Source organism: Engystomops pustulosus, chromosome 1, assembly GCF_040894005.1.
Source record: "Engystomops pustulosus chromosome 1, aEngPut4.maternal, whole genome shotgun sequence".
NCBI lineage: Eukaryota > Metazoa > Chordata > Amphibia > Anura > Leptodactylidae > Engystomops > Engystomops pustulosus.
Window position 1 is genome coordinate 189,283,525 of NC_092411.1, and position 20,061 is coordinate 189,303,585.

Below are 20,061 nucleotides of genomic sequence, written 5' to 3' on the forward strand. Positions count from 1 at the left end.
ATTTTGTAAATGTGGCCTTAGAATATAAAGGAAATATTTCCATGTAGCAGTAGGAGGGCATCCAGGATCAAATTCACTGGTGCATCCTAAGCCCCCCAGTCAGACCCTGTAAGCAGACTTTCCAAATGTTGACTTGAATAATTTGCTTATGGGGTTTATAGGCCCCAGAAAAGCCACTTCCATACTAAATTGGTTACTGAAAATATAGTTCTTTGATAGAATGCTTATAGTTTTAGCAGCAAGTTCTCAGATTTCCAAACACTTACATGACCTGTGTCCTTTATTTACATACAGACAAGTAGATTTTCAAAGTTTATTTTTTGCACAACTGAACTTCCAACCTTTTAACAAAATACCTGATTGTGTAATGTATATTATAAGCTACAGGTGCACCTGAAGACAGGTTCATTTCAAAGGCAGCTGCAGCCTCATTTACAAAAAGTGTGGACTTGACTGGGTCCATATATTCAAAAGCTTATTTACAAAAAAGGTCTAGTTGACCTCACTAAGATCCATTGGTGAATTTAAAATGTCACTTTTATTAACTTTTAATAATGAATAGAGGGAATTTGTCCACATAATACATCTAAAAATAGGTGTATCATTTTAAAAGTAAAGAATAAAAGTGAGGTAAACTAGACCTTTTTTGTAAATAAGCTTTTGAATATATGGAGCCAAGCAGAGGGAAACACACACAGAGCCACGGCTTTGACCATAGCCGTGGCTCTGTGTGTGTTTCCCTCTGGTTGGCTGTATATCTCCTTTTTGTACTTCAATAAAGAAAATATCACGTTTTTATCTACAACCGGAGTGTCCGTGGAGCTGAATTATTTGCACTTTATACATTTCTTGGACTTGGAACAAAGAGAATCCATGCTTGGACTCCCAGCTATATGCTGCTGTGTCCTCAGGTGAGTTGACTCCCTACTTTCCTATATACATCGCTTTAATGATGGTGGTACACTTTTTTACTACTTCAACAATGGCATTATTCAAGAGAAATCATCGTTATAAAAATATTTAACTAAGCCCGAGGAGCTCCAGTCAACATCACCGTAGCATCTATTTGTCTAACACATTAACTCTATATCTATAGAAGTCAAAGACAGTCACTGGCCATAACATCTTTTACAACAAAAAATCCAAAGCTCATAGAAGGTAGAGTGAGAGAAGATCCTGGAAGTAACTGCTTTCCATTTAAATCCGGCAAAGTCTTTTCATCCACCATCTTTAAAACTTGACCATTCAGCAACACAGTTCTAGGAGAGAAGAGGAAAGAATATCTTAAGTTAGGTAACTAAATTAACAGACCCTCCCAGATTCACTACTATGTTGCAATATGGGTCTCAGCTATGTCAGTTCATGTTGGCTTAAAGATGTGCCTAATATATGAACTGATCCATTCAGCACATTTTTGTTTGTTCTTAGAGTTGACTCAACACCACCAGTTTACTGGATCTAGATTTATCAATTTGTGAGACTTTTTAAAAAGCTTCAGTTGATAGATCTGGCTATGGGCTCATGCCGTAACCCTGGTGTGGCAAATGGTGGGGTGGAGAAGTGGGGAGGGGTGAGCACTCCACTGCACAGGAGCCAGGCAACGGCAGATTTAATACGGCAATAGATCAGACGATCAAAGCTTTGATTTTATGGACTGCTGTGGGAAAATGAAAGCTGTGCTCCAATTGGTTGCCATGGGTAATGAACAGTTCTCCCCAAGTATGCCCCTCCATATGGTATTCAGAAGAAACAGTAAAAATTACACAAGTGTTACAATTGGAATAATAGTAAACATGAAAGTGAGGAAATATTGCTTAAACTGACTTTGTAACCAGTAGTGGATTATAACGTAGACGGTTTGGGCAGTAGCCCTGGGCCCAAGCCTTCTGGGGGGCCCCATGTCCTCCCAATCCACCTTACCCATGAAACATACAATAAAACATCCCATAACCCCAGAACCTACGTAGAAAGTAGTCCTCCGTCTCCTGGTAAAAGTAGATATTCATCCACAAATTTTCCAGACAGGAAGCTTGGCAATTTCATTTCCTGAGTGTAGTTGTTCAAGTTCAGGGCAAACAGTGTAACATCTCCAGCTTTGTATTTGTGGCTGATATGATAGAATAAGATGAGCTCAGGTGACAATACCAAATGATAAAAATCACAGTTTTAAGTGACCCAAAATGAGAATGTCACATATTCTGGCATCCTCAAATTTTGTGTTTAGGGTGTCATATTCTCAGTCTTCTCTTTATTACTGTAAATACTCAAATATTGATAACTTACCCAATATCCTGACACTCAAAGCATTACAAAAAAAAACAAAACAATGTAAAATGGTAAACCTCTAAGTTAAAATCGATGGGAAAGTTCTGAGAAAGCACAGATATATTTGTAAACCATCCCTAGAGAAATCATGCAGTTCAAGAATGAAATAGGAAGATGAATTCGCTCTCATTATAGAAATGTATAAATAATATCGTTAGCGCTAGGTCTTCTTATACCATTTTATTATTCATATTGATTGTTTCATGATGGCATTGAGTCACGTGACAGAAGATGGGCATCCTGAATTGCTGCCCACCCAGAACCTTTTAGATAGAAGTACCTAAAGTTAATAAAAAAGGGGTTCCTCTCTTGGTCTGGTGGAAGTTGTGAAGAGTATCAGAGGACAAGTGGAGTATTACCGGTAGTAGTAGCAGTGGAGTCTAAGAGTAAAGCCAGTCTGCTGACCATTAGGCTTCTGCGGCTCGGCTGTAAATCGAGCGAGTACAAATCACACAAAAAAGCTATGATATAATTTATTCTCTACGACAAAAAACATTTAAACAAATAAAAGAAAAGCAATGCTTGGAATGCTGTTCAATTTGTGATCTTTCTAGTGTGTGATAAAACGAAAGGACACTTCTAAAATGATGCCAACACAAAGCTGAGATATGGTAAATGTTAGTCTTATTACCCAAATTAGTTACTATCAGTTTGAAAAACAGAACATTTTGAAGTTTGCAAATATCAAAGTTTTTCAAAATGTTTACCAAATTCAACTTTTTTCATAAAATAATATTACATGTAGCAACCAAAATTTCCCACCTATTTAAAGTACAAAATGTAATGGAAAAACAAACTCAAAAACAATTGGTGTAAGTTAAAGGGTTCTAAAGTTATAACCTGATAAAGTGACACATGCTGGTCACATCACTGACAATTAGAATCTAGAATCAATAGTGCTTGAAAATAACAACACACTTGAAATAATACATAAAAGAAAGTAATATACTTACTTATTAATATTTGTGCAGTGAAGATAAACCCTTATATTTCCAACTTTTACATGGTTAGAACTCTTAGTAGTAGCATTTAAAACAATGGATCCAACCAGGTTCTTAAATACCAGTGACAACCAGTAGTCCTAAAGTAAATATTTTGTGACAATGTAAGTACTGTATTCCATTTTAAATAGTATCATCTACATTATTTTGGTAACATGTAAGATTATGAATCCAATAGCTACCATAAAGTAAATAATGTACAGTATATATTGTACCACAATGCAACACTACACATATTATTGTACTACCCTCAATGTTAAGAATACATTTCAAGGTGCTACATAATATTGTATTCAAGAACTGAATTTCACGTCAATCACAAACTATATACCAGCTTTATATTTACTTACAGGTAGAGGTTCAAAATCAGAATCTACAAGGTTGTATGACCCAGCACCAAACAGGGCTTGTCTCATAACCACATCAATTCCCAGTTTAGCCGACATTCCCAGTTTGTCTAGCCACCTGGAAGAACAATTCAGAGCAGAAGAATTATTGATACCAGTACCATATATACTAGAGTACCTGAGTATAAGCCCTGGTTCCCAATTTTACCACAAAAAACTGGGAAATGTATTGACTTCATCATAGGGTGGTTAATGCAGTGCAGCAGAGCACCCCTAAATCATAAAATGTGCAGCAGAGTGCGTCTTAAAGGACACCTGTCATCAGGTCTGTGTCACTAGTCCTGTCACCTCTACCTGTTGGAGCAGCTCACAAGGATTCCATCCCATCCTTTATCTAGTTATTTCATACATTAATCATTGTAAAATCATCATTTTTATCATGTAAATGAGGCTGGTCACATGGTCAGAGGCAGTGATGTCACCCCTGTTACCCCTCCCCTCTCCTCCCCCTGCTCATGTCTGTGTATATTGTATAGTAAAGGATGGCTAGTGTGTGTGCTGCATCTGCTGACATGCTCTCTCCTCCTATACACATGTGTGAGACCCAGACATCAGCTACACAAGTATCTGACATGCTGTGTTCTCCTATACACATATAGAGAACACATATGAGAGACAGAGATCAGCCAGACAATTAAGACGGCACCCGGCAATCGCACTGCGGGGTGCCGGATAGAGAAGGAGCTTTATCCCTCAGCAGGATCGGAATAATTTACCCATTAGATCCCGCAGTCAACGCGGGATCTAACGGGTAATTCATTCCAATCCGAAGGTTAGAGCAGGGTCCCAGCTGTCATTAGCCAGCCAAAGGCACTGCTCTTCCCTGAATGGGGGGGGCCCGTGCAGACCTTAGACTTTCTCCGTCAGCCTAGCCTAAGGCCCCTTAGCGACCAACGGAGAAATCCTATGGGTGGTCACTAAGGGGTTAAACTACAGAGGACTACTTCACATAAACTACCACATTATATGAAAAAGTGATTTCAAGAATTACAGGACATTATAAAATTATCAAACACCTATGGCACCACTTAGATTTTTCTGGTTTTGTACAGCTGATGCATCACAATTGCTGGGCACAATTAGAAAATCTTCTAAATCTTTGCACAGTATCAAAGTGGTACAAAAGAACAGTCAAATCATAAGTTTATTCTGGAGTTAAATTTCAAGTTCAGATAACCTGAACCGGTTTTAATTACAGTTTCTGCTCATAAAGTAAAATAGCTATTGATCTTAATGGACTTTTAATGGCTTCCAATAACATCTGTTTGTAACACTTCCATTTGGCTTTCGTTATTTGACACAGAAAAACAGCACTGCCGTTTCTGTTCATTTTACACTATTAAAGCTTCAATAGGGATGTGACCAAAGAGTTCTAAACTTCTGAATGTATAAAGATGCAGCCATGTGCGCGTAAATGACTTTGAGGAGCTTAACTTATCCGCCTTACTTCAGAAACTGTAGACCAAAATTGTAGTGTGGAGTAAGATTCCATTATTGGTAATTGATTGATTAAACCTAATAAAAATGGTGCTGATGCTTTATGCTCTTCACAATTCCCCCTTATGGCTCCCACTTGCCAGATTTCATAAGATTAATGCCCTATTCTGGCACCTGATCTAGGGAAAAGGACAACCTCAGACACCCTGCAGCCTATTTAGCAGCTTAGGCACAACATCTCTGGGGGTGGGGGGGAAGATGAAATACGTGCTATGGCGGTTGACATGACTAGACATCACTTATGCATGTTCAGATCAGGGAGACTCCCCATAGCCCGTTCCTAATTATCCATAATGTATGGGCAAAAGGTAAAGTTGCTGCGGGGTGTCCACCGAATATACGCCCCAACGGCACAATCCCTCGAGTGTGCACCGTTCTTGGAAAGAACAGGCCTAGTCCTTCAAGAGGATATAACTATCATAAAGATACAACGGTCATAAGAGATTTTTTTAGATACCTCCAGCTAGCACATCCCTTTGAGATACAGTCTCGGAATGAATTCTTGAATAACCTCATACAGTAGCAAAAAAGAATAATATACCTGCTAATGAAACTGAGCAAGAACACTCACCCACAATAAATAAATTGATGGATGCAAAAATGCAATGCTTCAATAGAAGCAGTAAAGAATAATGTAGCTATAATATTTCAGGAGATCTTTCCATAATAAAAGATGAGCTACGCAGGACGAACTAAAGGGATCTGGAAAAAGGAGAACAATATGGGGACATATTTCACATGTAAATTGATGCATGCTGTGGCTATACACTCACCGGCCACTTTATTAGGTACACCTGTCCAACTGCTCGTTAACATTTAATTTCTAATCAGCCAATCACATGGCGGCATGGTTGTTGGTGCCAGAAGGGCTGGTCTGAGTATTTCAGAAACTGCTGATCTACTAGGATTTTCACGCACAACCATCTCTAGGGTTTACAGAGAATGGTCCGAAAAAGAAAAAACATCCAGTGAGCGGCAGTTCTGTGGGCGGAAATGCCTTGTTGATGCCAGAAGTCAGAGGAGAATGGGCAGACTGGTTCGAGCTGATAGAAAGGCAACAGTGACTCAAATCGCCACCTGTTACAACCAAGGTAGGCAGAAGAGCATCTCTGAACGCACAGTACGTCCAACTTTGAGGCAGATGGGCTACAGCAGCAGAAGACCACACCGGGTGCCACTCCTTTCAGCTAAGAACAGGAAACAGGCTACAATTTGCACAAGCTCATCGAAATTGGACAGTAGAAGATTGGAAAAACGTTGCCTGGTCTGATGAGTCTCGATTTCTGCTGCGACATTCGAATGGTAGGGTCAGAATTTGGCATCAACAACATGAAAGCATGGATCCATCCTGCCTTGTATTAACGGTTCAGGATGGTGGTGGTGGTGTCATGGTGTGGAGAATATTTTCTTGGCACCCTTTGGGCCCCTTGGTACCAATTGAGCATTGTTGCAACGCCACAGCCTACCTGAGTATTGTTGCTGACCATGTCCATCCCTTTATGACCACAATGTACCCAACATCTGATGGCTACTTTCAGCAGGATAATGCGCCATGTCATAAAGCTGGAATCATCTCAGACTAGTTTCTTGAACATGACAATGAGTTCACTGTACTCAAATGGCCTCCACAGTCACCAGATCTCAATCCAATAGAGTATCTTTGGGATGTGGTTCATCAAGGATGCGCAGCCGACAAATCTGCGGCAACTGTGTGATGCCATGTCAATATGGACCAAAATCTCTGAGGAATGCTTCCAGCACCTTGTTGAATCTATGCCACGAAGAATTGAGGCAGTTCTGAAGGCAAAAGGGGGTCCAACCCGTTACTAGCATGGTGTACCTAATAAAGTGGCCGGTGAGTGTATATCTTTTGCCATTTCATGCAAAACTAAGAATGATCTATAAAGATGTGAACTATTTGAAAATACAGAAGCAGGCTCAAGATTGGATGAAAAAGGGATTGCTGTGGATATTTAATAGGAAGTAGACAGAAGATATTAATGGGACAGATTTGTAATGTGTAGGAATTATATATGTAAATAGCGGACATCTGTTTGTGGGTACGCTTTATGATAGAGGCCTGATGGGGGAGGGAATGGGGTTGTTAGGGAGGGTTTGCCTGGTGAGGGTGAAAATTAATGGATGGTTTGTTAATAATCCATTATTTTTATACTATTCGATTATGGTTACAATGACTCTGTAATACGTGTTATTATTCATGCTATATGGTTCTTTGTTCAAAGGAATGTATACAATATGTACAATCTGTAATGTACGGCATCAGTTGTATTTCAGACCATAGCACAGTGTTCGTAATATTAAGTTCAGTAAACTGTTATAGTGGTGGTATTTTCAGAATCAAAAATTATGGGAAGAAATAGTATATTAGTATAGTATAGTATTGGTTAATTGGGAATCAGTGGATGACAATGCTGTATGGAATGGGTTAAAGGGATTTTTGCAGAAATATTTGCCTGGGCTGATATCATTCTGTATCAATGAAAAAAGGCAGAGTTAAAGTAAAGATTACAGTGTAAACCCATCGGAAGAAAATAGAATAGAAGCGTGTCTGCATCTTTGAGTAAGTGCCCCTTATCATGATGGTAGATTTCCTTCAAATATGGTTGATTAGAACTCTAAGGTTGTAATTATAAACAACATATTTATGTACCTAGATCTAGAATTTTTTTTTTCCCCAAATTCTTTTATTGAAAGCTAAATTGTTTACATACGGGAGATAATTGCATCAGGGTCATACATTTGCATAAACTGTATGCATAAGAGTACAAAACAGGTGTATATAGAAGGTAAAACAATTGTACAAATGTAAAATGTAAACGCTGGACCGCTCTCATAGCTGTCCTGTGTATTCAAGAGGGGGGGGGGGGATTGTGGGTGGGTTTAGGGGCGGTGCGTCAGTGGCCTATGGAGTGAGCGAGGTGGTCCAAGGAAGTGGCAACGCCTCGGATGACTTCCTCATGAATATGTCGGACCACTTTGCAAGCGTCCAGCGTTTACATTGTACTCCGCCACAGTGTTAGATAGCGTTATCAGAGGTTTCCGATAACGCTATCACTCTAACACTGCAGCGTTTCTTTAAGCACTAGGAGCTGCCTAATTTATGGGTGACAGGTCCTCTTTAATGAAGCGTTAGTATGCTTCATTGTAGATCTAGAATTTTGATAGCTAGAACACATTGGGGCAGATTTATCAAGCTGTCTAAAAGTCAGAATAACTCTAGTTGCCCATGGCAACCAATCAAAGCTCACCTTTCATTTTACCAGTGCTCATGACTATTTTAAAGGGGAGCTGTGATTGGTTGCCGCCATTAGCAACTAGAAATATTCTGACTTTCAGACAGCTTGATAAATCTGCCCCATTGATTCACTTACATGAAGCCATCTATATATGTATTTGATAATCCTGGGGATCCTCCACCATATGCTGAACTGGTTTCGCCCAACCAGACTGCCTTTCCTGGAACAGTTTCATTAACTATCTAAATGAAAAAAAATTATATATGAGAACAATATATGAGAATTCACTATAGCTCAGATAGTTTTTCACATTATGAAGGTTTTGCTAGTCTACAAATCTACCAATAATATTCCCATATCAGTGCGTCTACCAAGTCACAGTTTATCAAGAAAGCTACGGACTAGGAAACATGTTTAAATACATACCTTTAACACAGTTTTTATTTCTGAAGATAAAGTATCCAAAATGTCAGAGTTGACAAAGTCTTCCACAGATGCAGTCCGACCATTAACATAATAGCTGATTCATGCAAAGAGGAGTAAAAAGTTAAACAAATTCAGATTTTAATAGGTTTTATATAATCAAAAATATTATTGGTTAAAAACATCTCAATGTGTTCTGGTCACGCATTTGTCTTTGAAATACTTTGAAAGGGATGCCCACTTTACCTCTTTTTGTACCTCTTTGTAATGTGTGTACGTGGGGGGAGGGGGGGGATATTAGGTAATTTACCAATATAATAGTTCTGTTCAGCTTTCTTATCAGCCAGACATTTCTGTCCATAAAATGGCTGCATGTGGAGGGTCAGGTGATCTCTAACTGGCGATTAGTCATGCACAGTTAGAGATCACATGACCCTGCAGCCATTTTATGGTCAGGAATGTCTGTCTTATGAGGAAAAAGACAGGAGGCTTCACTTCACATATCAAGAAAGCGGAGCAGAATTATTAATAGATGCATATTGGTAAATTCCCTAATAGCCTGCCCCCAAATTTACACACACATTACAAAAACATGAAGTAAAGTAGCCACCCCCTTTAAGTCAGTGTGTAAGTACGTTTCAAGTTTTATAGTATTTTAAATATGAAACACTGTAAAAAGGGAAAAAGGGGAACTTGTGCTGCTCAACATGGAAGCGTAGTGAAGTACCACCTTTAACTGCCGCTATGAACAGTTCCCTTATGATACATTTAAGCACAAAAAGAGACATACCTCTCAGTGAGGGGACTTCTTGCCAACCCCTTGTCTTGTTATGGAGCGCTATTTACAGTGAAGTGGGGAGAAATCATCTTGGCAACTCTACACAATTAAACTACGCCCAGGAACACCATCCAAGTTGGATGTAGGACTGCTACAGGCAATACAATTATCAAATAGTTGCCTGGGAACTAGCTAAACGCCTTGCCCCAGAACTCATTGCGATTAGAACATTGGCACTATGAGCTTTCAATGGTGATATTGGACTGAAAGCGTGTTTTTTTGTGTGTGATGTAGTCACAATCTGTGTAACTGCTGTGAATCTATTTGAAACTGCACTCCTGGCCGATACTTTGGTTGTGCGCACGCTTTTTCCTTCTCCCTCTGTGCGCAGCCGCCAGCCACTACCGGAAACTCATGCAAGGTATATGCCTATGTTATTTTTCCTGTGAATATATCTTTGCACATTGTTTTATATTTTATACTGTACCTCTACCTGGATCAAGTTTCTCTTTCAGGATTCCTTTAATATGTTAGTCCCTCCTTCACATTACTGGAGGCTGGGTTTTATATACTCAGTTCTTACCCTGATACATCATTTGTCCCAATTTTAGTCAAAAGTAGGGTTTTAACCAAAAACACGTCACTTTTACTTTTGGACAAGTTGTTCATACCTGTAGTATATCTGCATCCTTTTAATCATTTATTCATGTATTTGTTATTTTGACTATTTTCAATTAATAAATATATTGTCTAATTGTATTGTATTGTATTGGTGCGAGGAGAATCAGGCTATTTTCTTGCAATCTGGTGTAGACACTCCACCAGATTAGGTTGCTTTAGCGCCCCAATATAGCTCTCTTTTTTGCGCATTCCTTTGCGCTTTTTGTGTATTAGTTACTACCAGGCCCTCATTCCGAGTGTACCGGTTCCATTGGAGCCCTGGGAGCTGCAGGAACGACCAAGACCTCCAGGATCTGGTTAATATTCTGCATACCACCAAGTGATAATCAGGTAAGCAGTTTTTCAGACTTCCCTTACCATTGTTTGTGGCGACATCACACGAGGCACTGTCCTCCCTGTTGTCCTTTTTTTTTTCCTACATGTTTTACAACCCCTTTTCGTTATATGGGGGCCCCTGCCCATCCCCATTCGTTATATGGGACCCTCCCCCATTCGCTATATGCGGTCCCCTCACCACCCCCATTCGTTATATGCGGCCCCGTTCCCATTTGTTATATGCGGCCCCCTTCTCACCCCCATAACATAAAAATGTTATGGTTAAGTAGATAATAGTAACAATAAAAAATCTAAATGACGCTGTTAATAAAGAGGTTAAAAATGTATCAATTGTTGCCAAACACCTTCAAAAGTTTCATTATGGCAACATAACTGGTTTCAGAGACATTGAGTTAGAGACGGTTAAGAGGTCGAACAGAGATGTAGACCAGAACAACTGGCTACTCAATAGAGAAGGCTATTGGATTTTAATTATGAAAACTGTTGTTCCTTATGGTCTGAATGTGAGAAAATACATGATTATGCTATACTGATTTTTCATTTATATGTATTGTAAACATTTTTAGGATTGTACTTATAATTTGTATGTGATTTTATTTCATTCTGTTAGATTTTTACACACCTGAACTAATTATGTGGGAGGCTGCGTTTCCATGTGGGCTTATACTTAAGTTTGAGAATTTAGTTCACTATGATTAAGGACCTAGAAGGTCAGCAATGCGTCAGATTGCTTGCTGTGTACTGCTTTTAATCCTGTCTATGAGACAAATAAAGCTGGATGCAGATTTTGCAAAGACCTTAGAGTACTGATCTTTCTTCTGAGGGATTGTTCATCTGTGGTCGTGGGACACAGAGAGGACTGTCCCTTTGTTACATGCACACGGTTGGTGACTATTTGGAAAGGAAGAAGAAAGGGATATTCTGCAGATGATGAATATGGACTATAAATTTCTAATATAGATCACAAAATTGCATTGATATGTTAACACTTACTGGTGCCAAGTAATGGAATTGATAGCTTTACCTCCTGCCTTTAAAAATCTGCAAAATTAAAAAAAACAGTATGAATATTGGAACTAGGCTTTCATTTCATATTCTTCTCTCTGCATAATACCCTGAATTGTCATGTTGACAGGTTTGATTAAAAGGTCTAAATAGCAGGTTTTGCTCATTAGACACTTAATTGATTAGGACCGAGAAAATTGTGAAGCAGAAACCTGCAGTTTTTTTACATATGTTTTTTAGCCCCTAAAAAAAAAAAGAGGATTAAAAAAATTAAATAATATATAGATCCCTGATTGCAATACAAACCCGTGTACGTAAAAGCATTTACTATGCCAAATTCCAAGTAGAAATTTGTAAAATAAACAATTTAAATGTCGCCAAAAATTAAAAGTGCTCATTTCCTATTAAGACTTTCTCCTTCGGCTGTTGGAATTTAACACTTACCAAGTCTCGAGACAAGAGTACAACATACCCCACAGCAAACAGATTTAAAGCTGCCAAAATTTAAAGGAGTTTTCCAGGAATTAAAAAGTTTTATACATGCTGGGGGGGTTCTGTGACAATGAGCTTATACTCGCCTCCTCCAATGCTCCTGTTCTACCACGGCACTACCAGCCTCTATTTGTTTACAGAAGCCGGCACTACCATCCTGACAAGTGCCCACTACACCATTAGTTTCAGTGTGTGGCGACAGTGGTTAGGAAGGGAGCTCCAACCTCTGTAAACAAACCAAGGCCATCAGCAATGGGCAGCGCCATGGGAGAATGGGAGCACCGGAGGAGTAATGTTTAATATTTTCCATTACTGCACAACCCCTATAAGGCTTTGAGTTTAGAAAAAAGTTTTGCATCATACATAAATAAAGTGCTGGCATCCCTTTTTGTACTATTTAACATAGAATAGGAAAAAAAAAAGTTAATAAAATGCCCAAATACTTAGAAATTTACCTCTGTAGCATCTTTTGAGATGATTTTTTAGGCTGCCCAATGTCTGGGCCAAAAAGACCTGAGGTTTTGTATCGCCTGTACTTGCCAAGAAGGTCATGTAAAGTAATAAAATCCTTCCCGAGCTGAGAGCCATCAATGTACACTCCAGATTTCTTCTTAAAGCTGTTGGGTTCTGAAAACAGATTAAAAAAGAAACAAAAAAACAATGTAGTTCACATTAACAGACTTACGATATAGCAGCAACATAATTTAGTTGGTAGTTTAAGGCTCAACCCTAGAGGTCCATAAAAATGAACTGCGTGCTAACCGGATTTCACAGACAGTACACAGTGTAGAGAACAAATCGTTGTGCATCATAATGCTATATGATGCCCAAGATCCCTTCATCCCCACAAGATGAAGGATTCTGCAGGAAAGAAAGGAGATGTATTACTGTGATGCAAGGCATCCCGTTCTCTATACTGTTGTTGGTCCGTGACATCCTGCTAGAGCACTGTTTGTTTATCATAGACTGACTGTCTTCAAAAACTGACCATGGGGCTGTGCTGTACTGTTACACCTCCATATTCAACTAAATTGATGGGGTCATTGTGCTCCTGCATGCCTATTTCATCAGTATTAGAGCTATGCATAGTAAACCATGAGGGGTATGTGTCATTTATTTGAACACTCTGGTTTATCAATAAATGGCATATATTTAATTGAAGAAGTTACTTCAGACATTTTTTGATCGTTTGATAACCACCTAAGAAAGCCGGGGATTCTGCGATTAAAAAAAAACAAAGGTGAACATAACTTCTAACAAATTGTAACCCTTTATGTGACTTTTTGTGTAGCTCACCATTGCCTAATTCCCAGGAGAGATTGTATTTCTTGGAGTCACAATAATCAATCAGTAACTTTGCATTGGAGCTGTTCCAGTGAGCATTTTTATTCCTCACCAAGGCGTTTAGTCCAAATATGAGATGAAGGCCTGAGCACTTTGCAAATCTGTAGAGCAGGTCAATTGTGTGTTCTGGAAAAATAAAAAGGTAACACTAAATATAAACACATTGTATAAGGGCAAATCTAATCTAATTAGTCTAATTAGTCTAATTAATCAAATCAAATCTAATTATAAGGTTTAAGGCACACATACTGCAAAGATGCATAAAATCAAAAGCATCAGGATCAACGGCATAGTAATAACTGTACTACTGCAGATTCTAGGTTTAGAATTGAATCTTTGCTGTGCAAATGTTAAGCTGTGCAGGAAAATTAAAACCCAAGTCGGCTATTCCACAGGATTCCTTTCCAACATATTGCCAGCCTAGGAAATTATTCTTAGTTTAACCCCTTAACGACTTGGCCTTTTTTAGTTTTTTCACTTCCATTTTTCACTCACCACCTTCAAAAATCTATAACTTTTTTATTTTTCCACATAAAGAGCTGTGTGATGGCTTATTTTCTGCGTAACAAATTGCACTTCGTAGTGATGGTATTTAATATTCCATGCCGTGTACTGGGAAGCGGGAAAAAAAATTCAAATGCAGTAAAAATGGTGAAAAAACATTTGGGCCGTTTTCTTGTGGGCTTGGATTTTATGGATTTCACTGTGCGCCCCAAATGACATGTCTACTTTATTCTTTGGGTCGGTGGGATCACAGGGATAACACATTTGTATAGGCTTTATAATGTTTTCATACATTTAAAAAAAATTAAAACCTCCTGTACAAAATGTTTTGGGGGGAATTTGCCATCTTCTGGCGCCAATAACTTTTTCATACTTTGGTGTATGGAGCTGAGGGTAGTGTCATTTTATGCGACTTTTGATGGCGTTTTCATTGCTATAATTTTTAGGACTGTGCGATCTTTTGATCACTTTTTATTAATTTTTTATATTTTTAAAAATGGCATCGACTTTGGACGCTATTTTCCGTTATGGAGTTAAACGTAGTGAAAAACCGTTATTATATTTTGATAGATCGGGCATTTTCGGTCGCGGCGATACCTAATGTGTTTATGATTTTCACTGTTTATTTATATTTATATCAGTTCTAGGGAAAGGGGGGGGTGATTTGAATTTTTAGATTTTTTTTTAATTTTTTTTTTTAATTTTTACTTTTTTTTCAGACTCCCTAGGGCAGTGATGGCGAACCTATGGCACGGGTGCCAGAGGTGGCACTCAGAGCCATTTTTGTGGGCACTCAGACCGGGACAGAGTTCATCAAATAGGACCAAATCTACCAAATCTTCCTGCAGTACCAGGCAAGAGATGCTGCTCTCAGCGCCATTTTAAAGCTGTTTGGAACTGTATGAAAATTGAGAAGGTGTTGAAAGAACTGCAATATCTCTGGAGTTCCTCTTGCTGGACTCACCATTCTTCCTCCACTGAGAGAAGCTAGAGAGAAGCTACAATGTCTGAATTTGCCATTCTTTTTTTCAATTGTATTGGTTTCCTAAGGGGGCTGATACGATTGAAAGATTGGAAGTACAGGTAGCAATGAGTTAAGTCCTAAAATGCCATGTTGGCACTTCACAGTAAATAAGTGGATTTTTGTCGTAGTTTGGGCACTCTGTCTCCAAAAGGTTCACCATCACTGCCCAAGGGTACTATAACCCTAGGTTGTCTGATCGATCCTACCATATACTGCCATACTGTAGATGGGGATTTTACTCCTCATTCATTACAATGTGCTGATAGTCTTCGTGAGACCCGAAGCTGTCATGGCAACGGATCGACGCACCCCATGACGTCATCGGAGCGACGATCCACGGCAAGATGGCGGTGCCCATGTGCCATCTATTTGAAGCCCCCGGCAGGACTGCCGGCGTCGATCGACGTGAAAGCACCTGCGATCGGTGCTAGCACCGATCGCGGGTGTTACCGGTAAGCCTTTGCTGCAATATGCAGCAAAGACTTACCGGCTATGGAGAGACCCCGCAGGCGCTCTACTAGTATGTCGCGCGTCGGGAAGGGGTTAAAATGTATGTTGAAGTAGCATAGTTGAGGAGATAAAATTGTCTAAAAGTCAGTCTGTCTATTCTAACTTTGTCTTTGGCCCCCCCACACATGTGCTGAAAATTTTGGCTGTATGGTACCTGTACCGTATTATCTCAGTACAGGTAGCATACAGCCACATTCATTTCACGCTTTAAAGAGTAACTGTAAAGGTTTTTTGTTTCCCACAAATCAATGGCTCTCGGGATGTAAAACAACTTTCCATAACTTTGGAAAGAAAAGGACAAGCAGCACAAAGTAGGCATCATTCTGTTTGTTTTCAAAGGGGGAATCACATATAATAATTTGGTAAAATCACAATAACTGTACAGCTACGCTTTAACTTACCTGGTTGGTTTAAAAAGGTTGTGGTGTATTTGTTTATGAAAAATTATGAGCAGGAATTGAAGTATTTGATTTATGATTAGGTTTTCCATGAAGCATAATTTTGTCATGCTCTTAAGTAGCCATTTTAAAACGCATGGTCAACCATGAGGAGGGCTTGGAGCCACCAAGTCTGTATCAATTAAAATTTCCATTCAAGGGACACAGGAAACCATTTGACATTTCTTTTGATACAGAGGGATAAGAGGATAAAGGGAATCACAAGGCACCATGCCTTGTCCTGCAGTACAGATCAAGAAAACAGAGAATGAGGAAGGAGCTGAGGCGAGTATTAATTGAGGTGACTTTAGTGTGGCGGCCATTATTCACTGGGGAGAAAAGACTTTGGTGCCCCTTCCCCTATAGTTATTTGCTCCCTTAATAATGCAACCATACCCAGCAGACAGGTATGCTGTATATATTTAAATGTATATATAATATTAATAGGAAGCAGAGCACATATATACTATAACTACCAGGAAGTGCTCCTCCTCGACTCGAAGAACACACACTACCCCTTTTACAATGCAAACAAACACACTCTAACACTTAATTTACACACTTCCCCCTAACCTCTCACCATCAGCACACACACTATACCCCCACTCCTGGCTGACAACACAGACGAAAGCTTCCCTCTCCCATAATGCACGCTTCTCCTTCCCAAAACACACACTTCCCCCTCCCTCACTAAAAACACACAAGGCCCCCAACTGAAAACATAGAAGCACCCTTTCCCTACCTCTACAGCTTTCTATAAAGCTCTAGGGTAACATGCTGATAAGAGGCAAGTTGACTGCTGAGAGGATCCAGTCCCTACTATCAGCAGATTAACAGAAGAATGAAGAGAAGAAAATCCACTCCATCCGCACCGGTATGAGGTTAAAAAGTATTCACTTCGGTTTATTCAAATCATCAAAAAAGTTAAAAACAGTACAACAACACAAAAGAAGAGCATGAGATGACGCGTTTCGGACAGAACACGGTATTAGTCCTTAATCATATCTGGCAAAACATGAGTATGAAGTTGTATTTAAGGAAAGAAAAGGGGAGGAAACCGGAAAAGGAAAACTTCCAATGAAATGAAACAGCTGTGTGTTGGAGGAAGAGGGAGTCGGAATGTCTGACGTAGGAAACAAGAAGTCATGTGATGTAAGTGCACGTGATGAGAAGGAAAGCCCTCTCGAAAGCATGCAGCATTATGGTAACCTAGTAACCATGGACGATGTCGCGGCCCTGTACACATCCATTCCCCATGCGGGAGCGTGCAGGGCCGTGGCATCTCACTTGGCCAGATTCAGCAACTTTTCTACGGTTTTACAGAGTTTCATTTTAGATGTACTTATTTTTCTCTTGAACAATAATTTTTTCATGTTCGATAACCATTTCTTTTTACAGAAGGTTGGATGCCCCATGGGTGTCATCTCATGCTCTTCTTTTGTGTTGTTGTACTGTTTTTAACTTTTTTGATGATTTGAATAAACCGAAGTGAATACTTTTTAACCTCATACCGGTGCGGATGGAGTGGATTTTCTTCTCTTCATTCTTCTGTTACTCACCTTGGATCTAGACCAAGCGCATTCCATCTTCCATCCAGCACGGATCCACCTTCTACATGCATCTCAGTGGGTGAGCATAAGCATCTTTTTTTCCTCTACTTTTTTCATATCAGCAGATTAAACTTGCCTCCCCCTCCAAAAGAGGAGGTGTCAAAGGCGGTTGCCCACTTCTGCCTACCCTTTGTCCCAGCCCTGACCCAGAAGCCCTTTTACCCCTGTGCCGCAGCCACTGACCTCCTGAGTTGCTGGTCCAGAAGGACCGGAATCAGTTACCGGGAGGCATAGGATACAGGTTCCCAAACCAGTGAAAGGTATATGGGATCAGCCGCTTCCATGATGGGGAAGAGATCATCAAACAGCACCCGATTCCTACGATGGAAGTCAGCAGTATTAAGGTGGCCAAAAGTCCTTTTATTCTTCTTAGAGGCTGTAAAGGTAGAGTTGGGGTGCTGAAGAGCTGTAATAAATTTATTATGATGGAATTGTGGACAGAATGGATACAAGTTTTCCATTCAAATAAATTGGATTGATGAAAATAGCTAAAGCAGATCACTGGGGAAATCATCTGGGATAAAGACTTGTGCTTAATTAAGTTGTTTTTGATGGATATTAATTGCTACAATGCTTATGCAATTAATGTAGACATTCAAGTCTCAATGGAATGTATGCTCCTAGGAGACCAAGATGGTAATCTGGGAACAACATAAATATTGAAAATTATACTGGAGTTCTGTCTGCAGACACAGAACAGAAAATGCAGGTGGTAGTTATCTTACTAGGTATCATTTTCTACATCACAGACAAAGCATTTAACAAAATGAAGAAAAATCAGTTGAACTGACATTGAGTGTTAGTTTTTTCAAAATATATGTAAATAATCTGACTTTTATAGATAGTGTATGGGAGGGAAGGGTTTATGTATTTATGACATTTATAACAGGACTTTTACTATCAAACATATTTATTGGAACATTTTTTTCTCCGGTCCATTAGGCAAGATTAGCATCTCATCCATGTTGATGATATATCATGTTGGCAGGGTGGAAGCAATACTGGCTGCCATTTACACGATTACAAATTGTGACTTTGTTGCATTCTTTTACAGTGAGTACAGACGGTCCCCTACTTAAGGACACTCGACTTACAGACAACCCATAGTTACCGACAGACCCCTCTGACCTCTGGTGAAGCTCTCTGGATGCTTTACTATATTCCCAGACTGCAATAATCAGCTGTAAGGTGTCTGTAATTAAGCTTTATTGATAATCCTTGGTCCAATTACAGCAAAAATTTTGAAATTCCAATTGTCACTGGGACAAAAGAAAAAAATTTGTCTAGAACTTCAATTATAAAATATACAGTTTCGACCTACATACAAATTCAACTTAAGAACAATCCTCCGGACCCTATCTTGTATGTAACCCGGGGACTGCCTGTAGTTGCAAACATGCAACAAAGATGCACAGTAATATAATCAATGGACAGAAATACATCTAAGGGATTATAAACTATTAAAGAATTTGACCCAAGAGTTCATGGGCGACTCAATGTACAACAAGCCCAAATGATCATCCTTCTATCACTGTGCTTGAAAGATGGTATGACTTATTTATTCATATATACTTTGTTTGGTTTTTACCAACTGTGTCACTGTACACTATGCCAAACTTTGATCTTACATGCAACTTTTTGAAAATAGCTTTTTATAAATCTTTCTATCATATGGGGATTATGATAGATTCTGAAATATGGAGTAGGTCTTTTCAGCCAAAAAAAAAAAATCAAAGTTGGTGTGAATCAGCAGTGAATTAACCCTAGCATTGTTTTAAAAGTCTATGTTTAATTGCAAATTTCCTAAATAAGACCACCGTGCATGGTTCTTTTTGAGAAACTGTAACATCTATCCCAGCTGAGGTTGCACTGATATGAACAATTATTCTGCATTCTTACCCCTGATAAAGTCATAGCGAGAAACATTATGCGTGGGGGTCATCCACTACAAGCCCATAGCTCTGCACTCTTGCCCTGGTTTTTGTATTTGCTATGAGGTGCCTACCTCTGTACTGTACATCAGGTCATGTTTTTTGCACTTGTTGCACTTTATTTTCTTTTCCCAGGTATCTAGTATTTACCAGGCTTTAGATCACACAGAGTCTCCTCATACTAGACATTATCACAGGGTCTAATAGCTATATACCCATGTTCTGGCTGTAGGGGGTGTTAGTTGAACAATGTTACATCCATAATAACTTTAGTTATATCTGTGTACCTTGGCATTATTTGGACGATTTTTATCTTTCACTTTCTGTATGTTGGTTGCTTGTGTGTTTTGTATAAAGGTTGATTTTATTTACTCTTATTTTCTTTTAGGTGTAATGCATTAGTATTCAATGTGCTATTTAGAAATGTGCTGTACAGATCCCTTATGTGTCTCTGCCAAAGGGTACAACACTAATTGCCTGCCACATTCTAAACATCATG

General features: G+C 39.2%; 1 protein-coding gene across 3 annotated transcripts in view; it reads right to left on the reverse strand.

Moving 5' to 3' along the window:
* Window positions 1-262: 262 nt before the first annotated feature.
* The window catches only part of HPSE (heparanase), a 37,703-nt gene continuing 17,904 nt past the window's right edge, over window positions 263-20,061 (reverse strand). For 2 of the 3 annotated variants that reach the window (XM_072115869.1, XM_072115860.1), the window contains 9 exons: window positions 13,499-13,672; window positions 12,658-12,829; window positions 11,699-11,746; window positions 8,914-9,007; window positions 8,623-8,729; window positions 3,677-3,791; window positions 3,279-3,406; window positions 1,964-2,107; window positions 263-1,259 (listed from right to left, as the gene is read on the reverse strand). In XM_072115869.1, the coding sequence (XP_071971970.1) occupies window positions 1,100-1,259; window positions 1,964-2,107; window positions 3,279-3,406; window positions 3,677-3,791; window positions 8,623-8,729; window positions 8,914-9,007; window positions 11,699-11,746; window positions 12,658-12,829; window positions 13,499-13,672 (1,142 nt within the window). In that variant the 3' untranslated portion in view covers window positions 263-1,099. The remainder of the gene's footprint in view (window positions 1,260-1,963; window positions 2,108-3,278; window positions 3,407-3,676; window positions 3,792-8,622; window positions 8,730-8,913; window positions 9,008-11,698; window positions 11,747-12,657; window positions 12,830-13,498; window positions 13,673-20,061) is intronic. The other variant, XM_072115879.1, reaches the window with a different exon arrangement.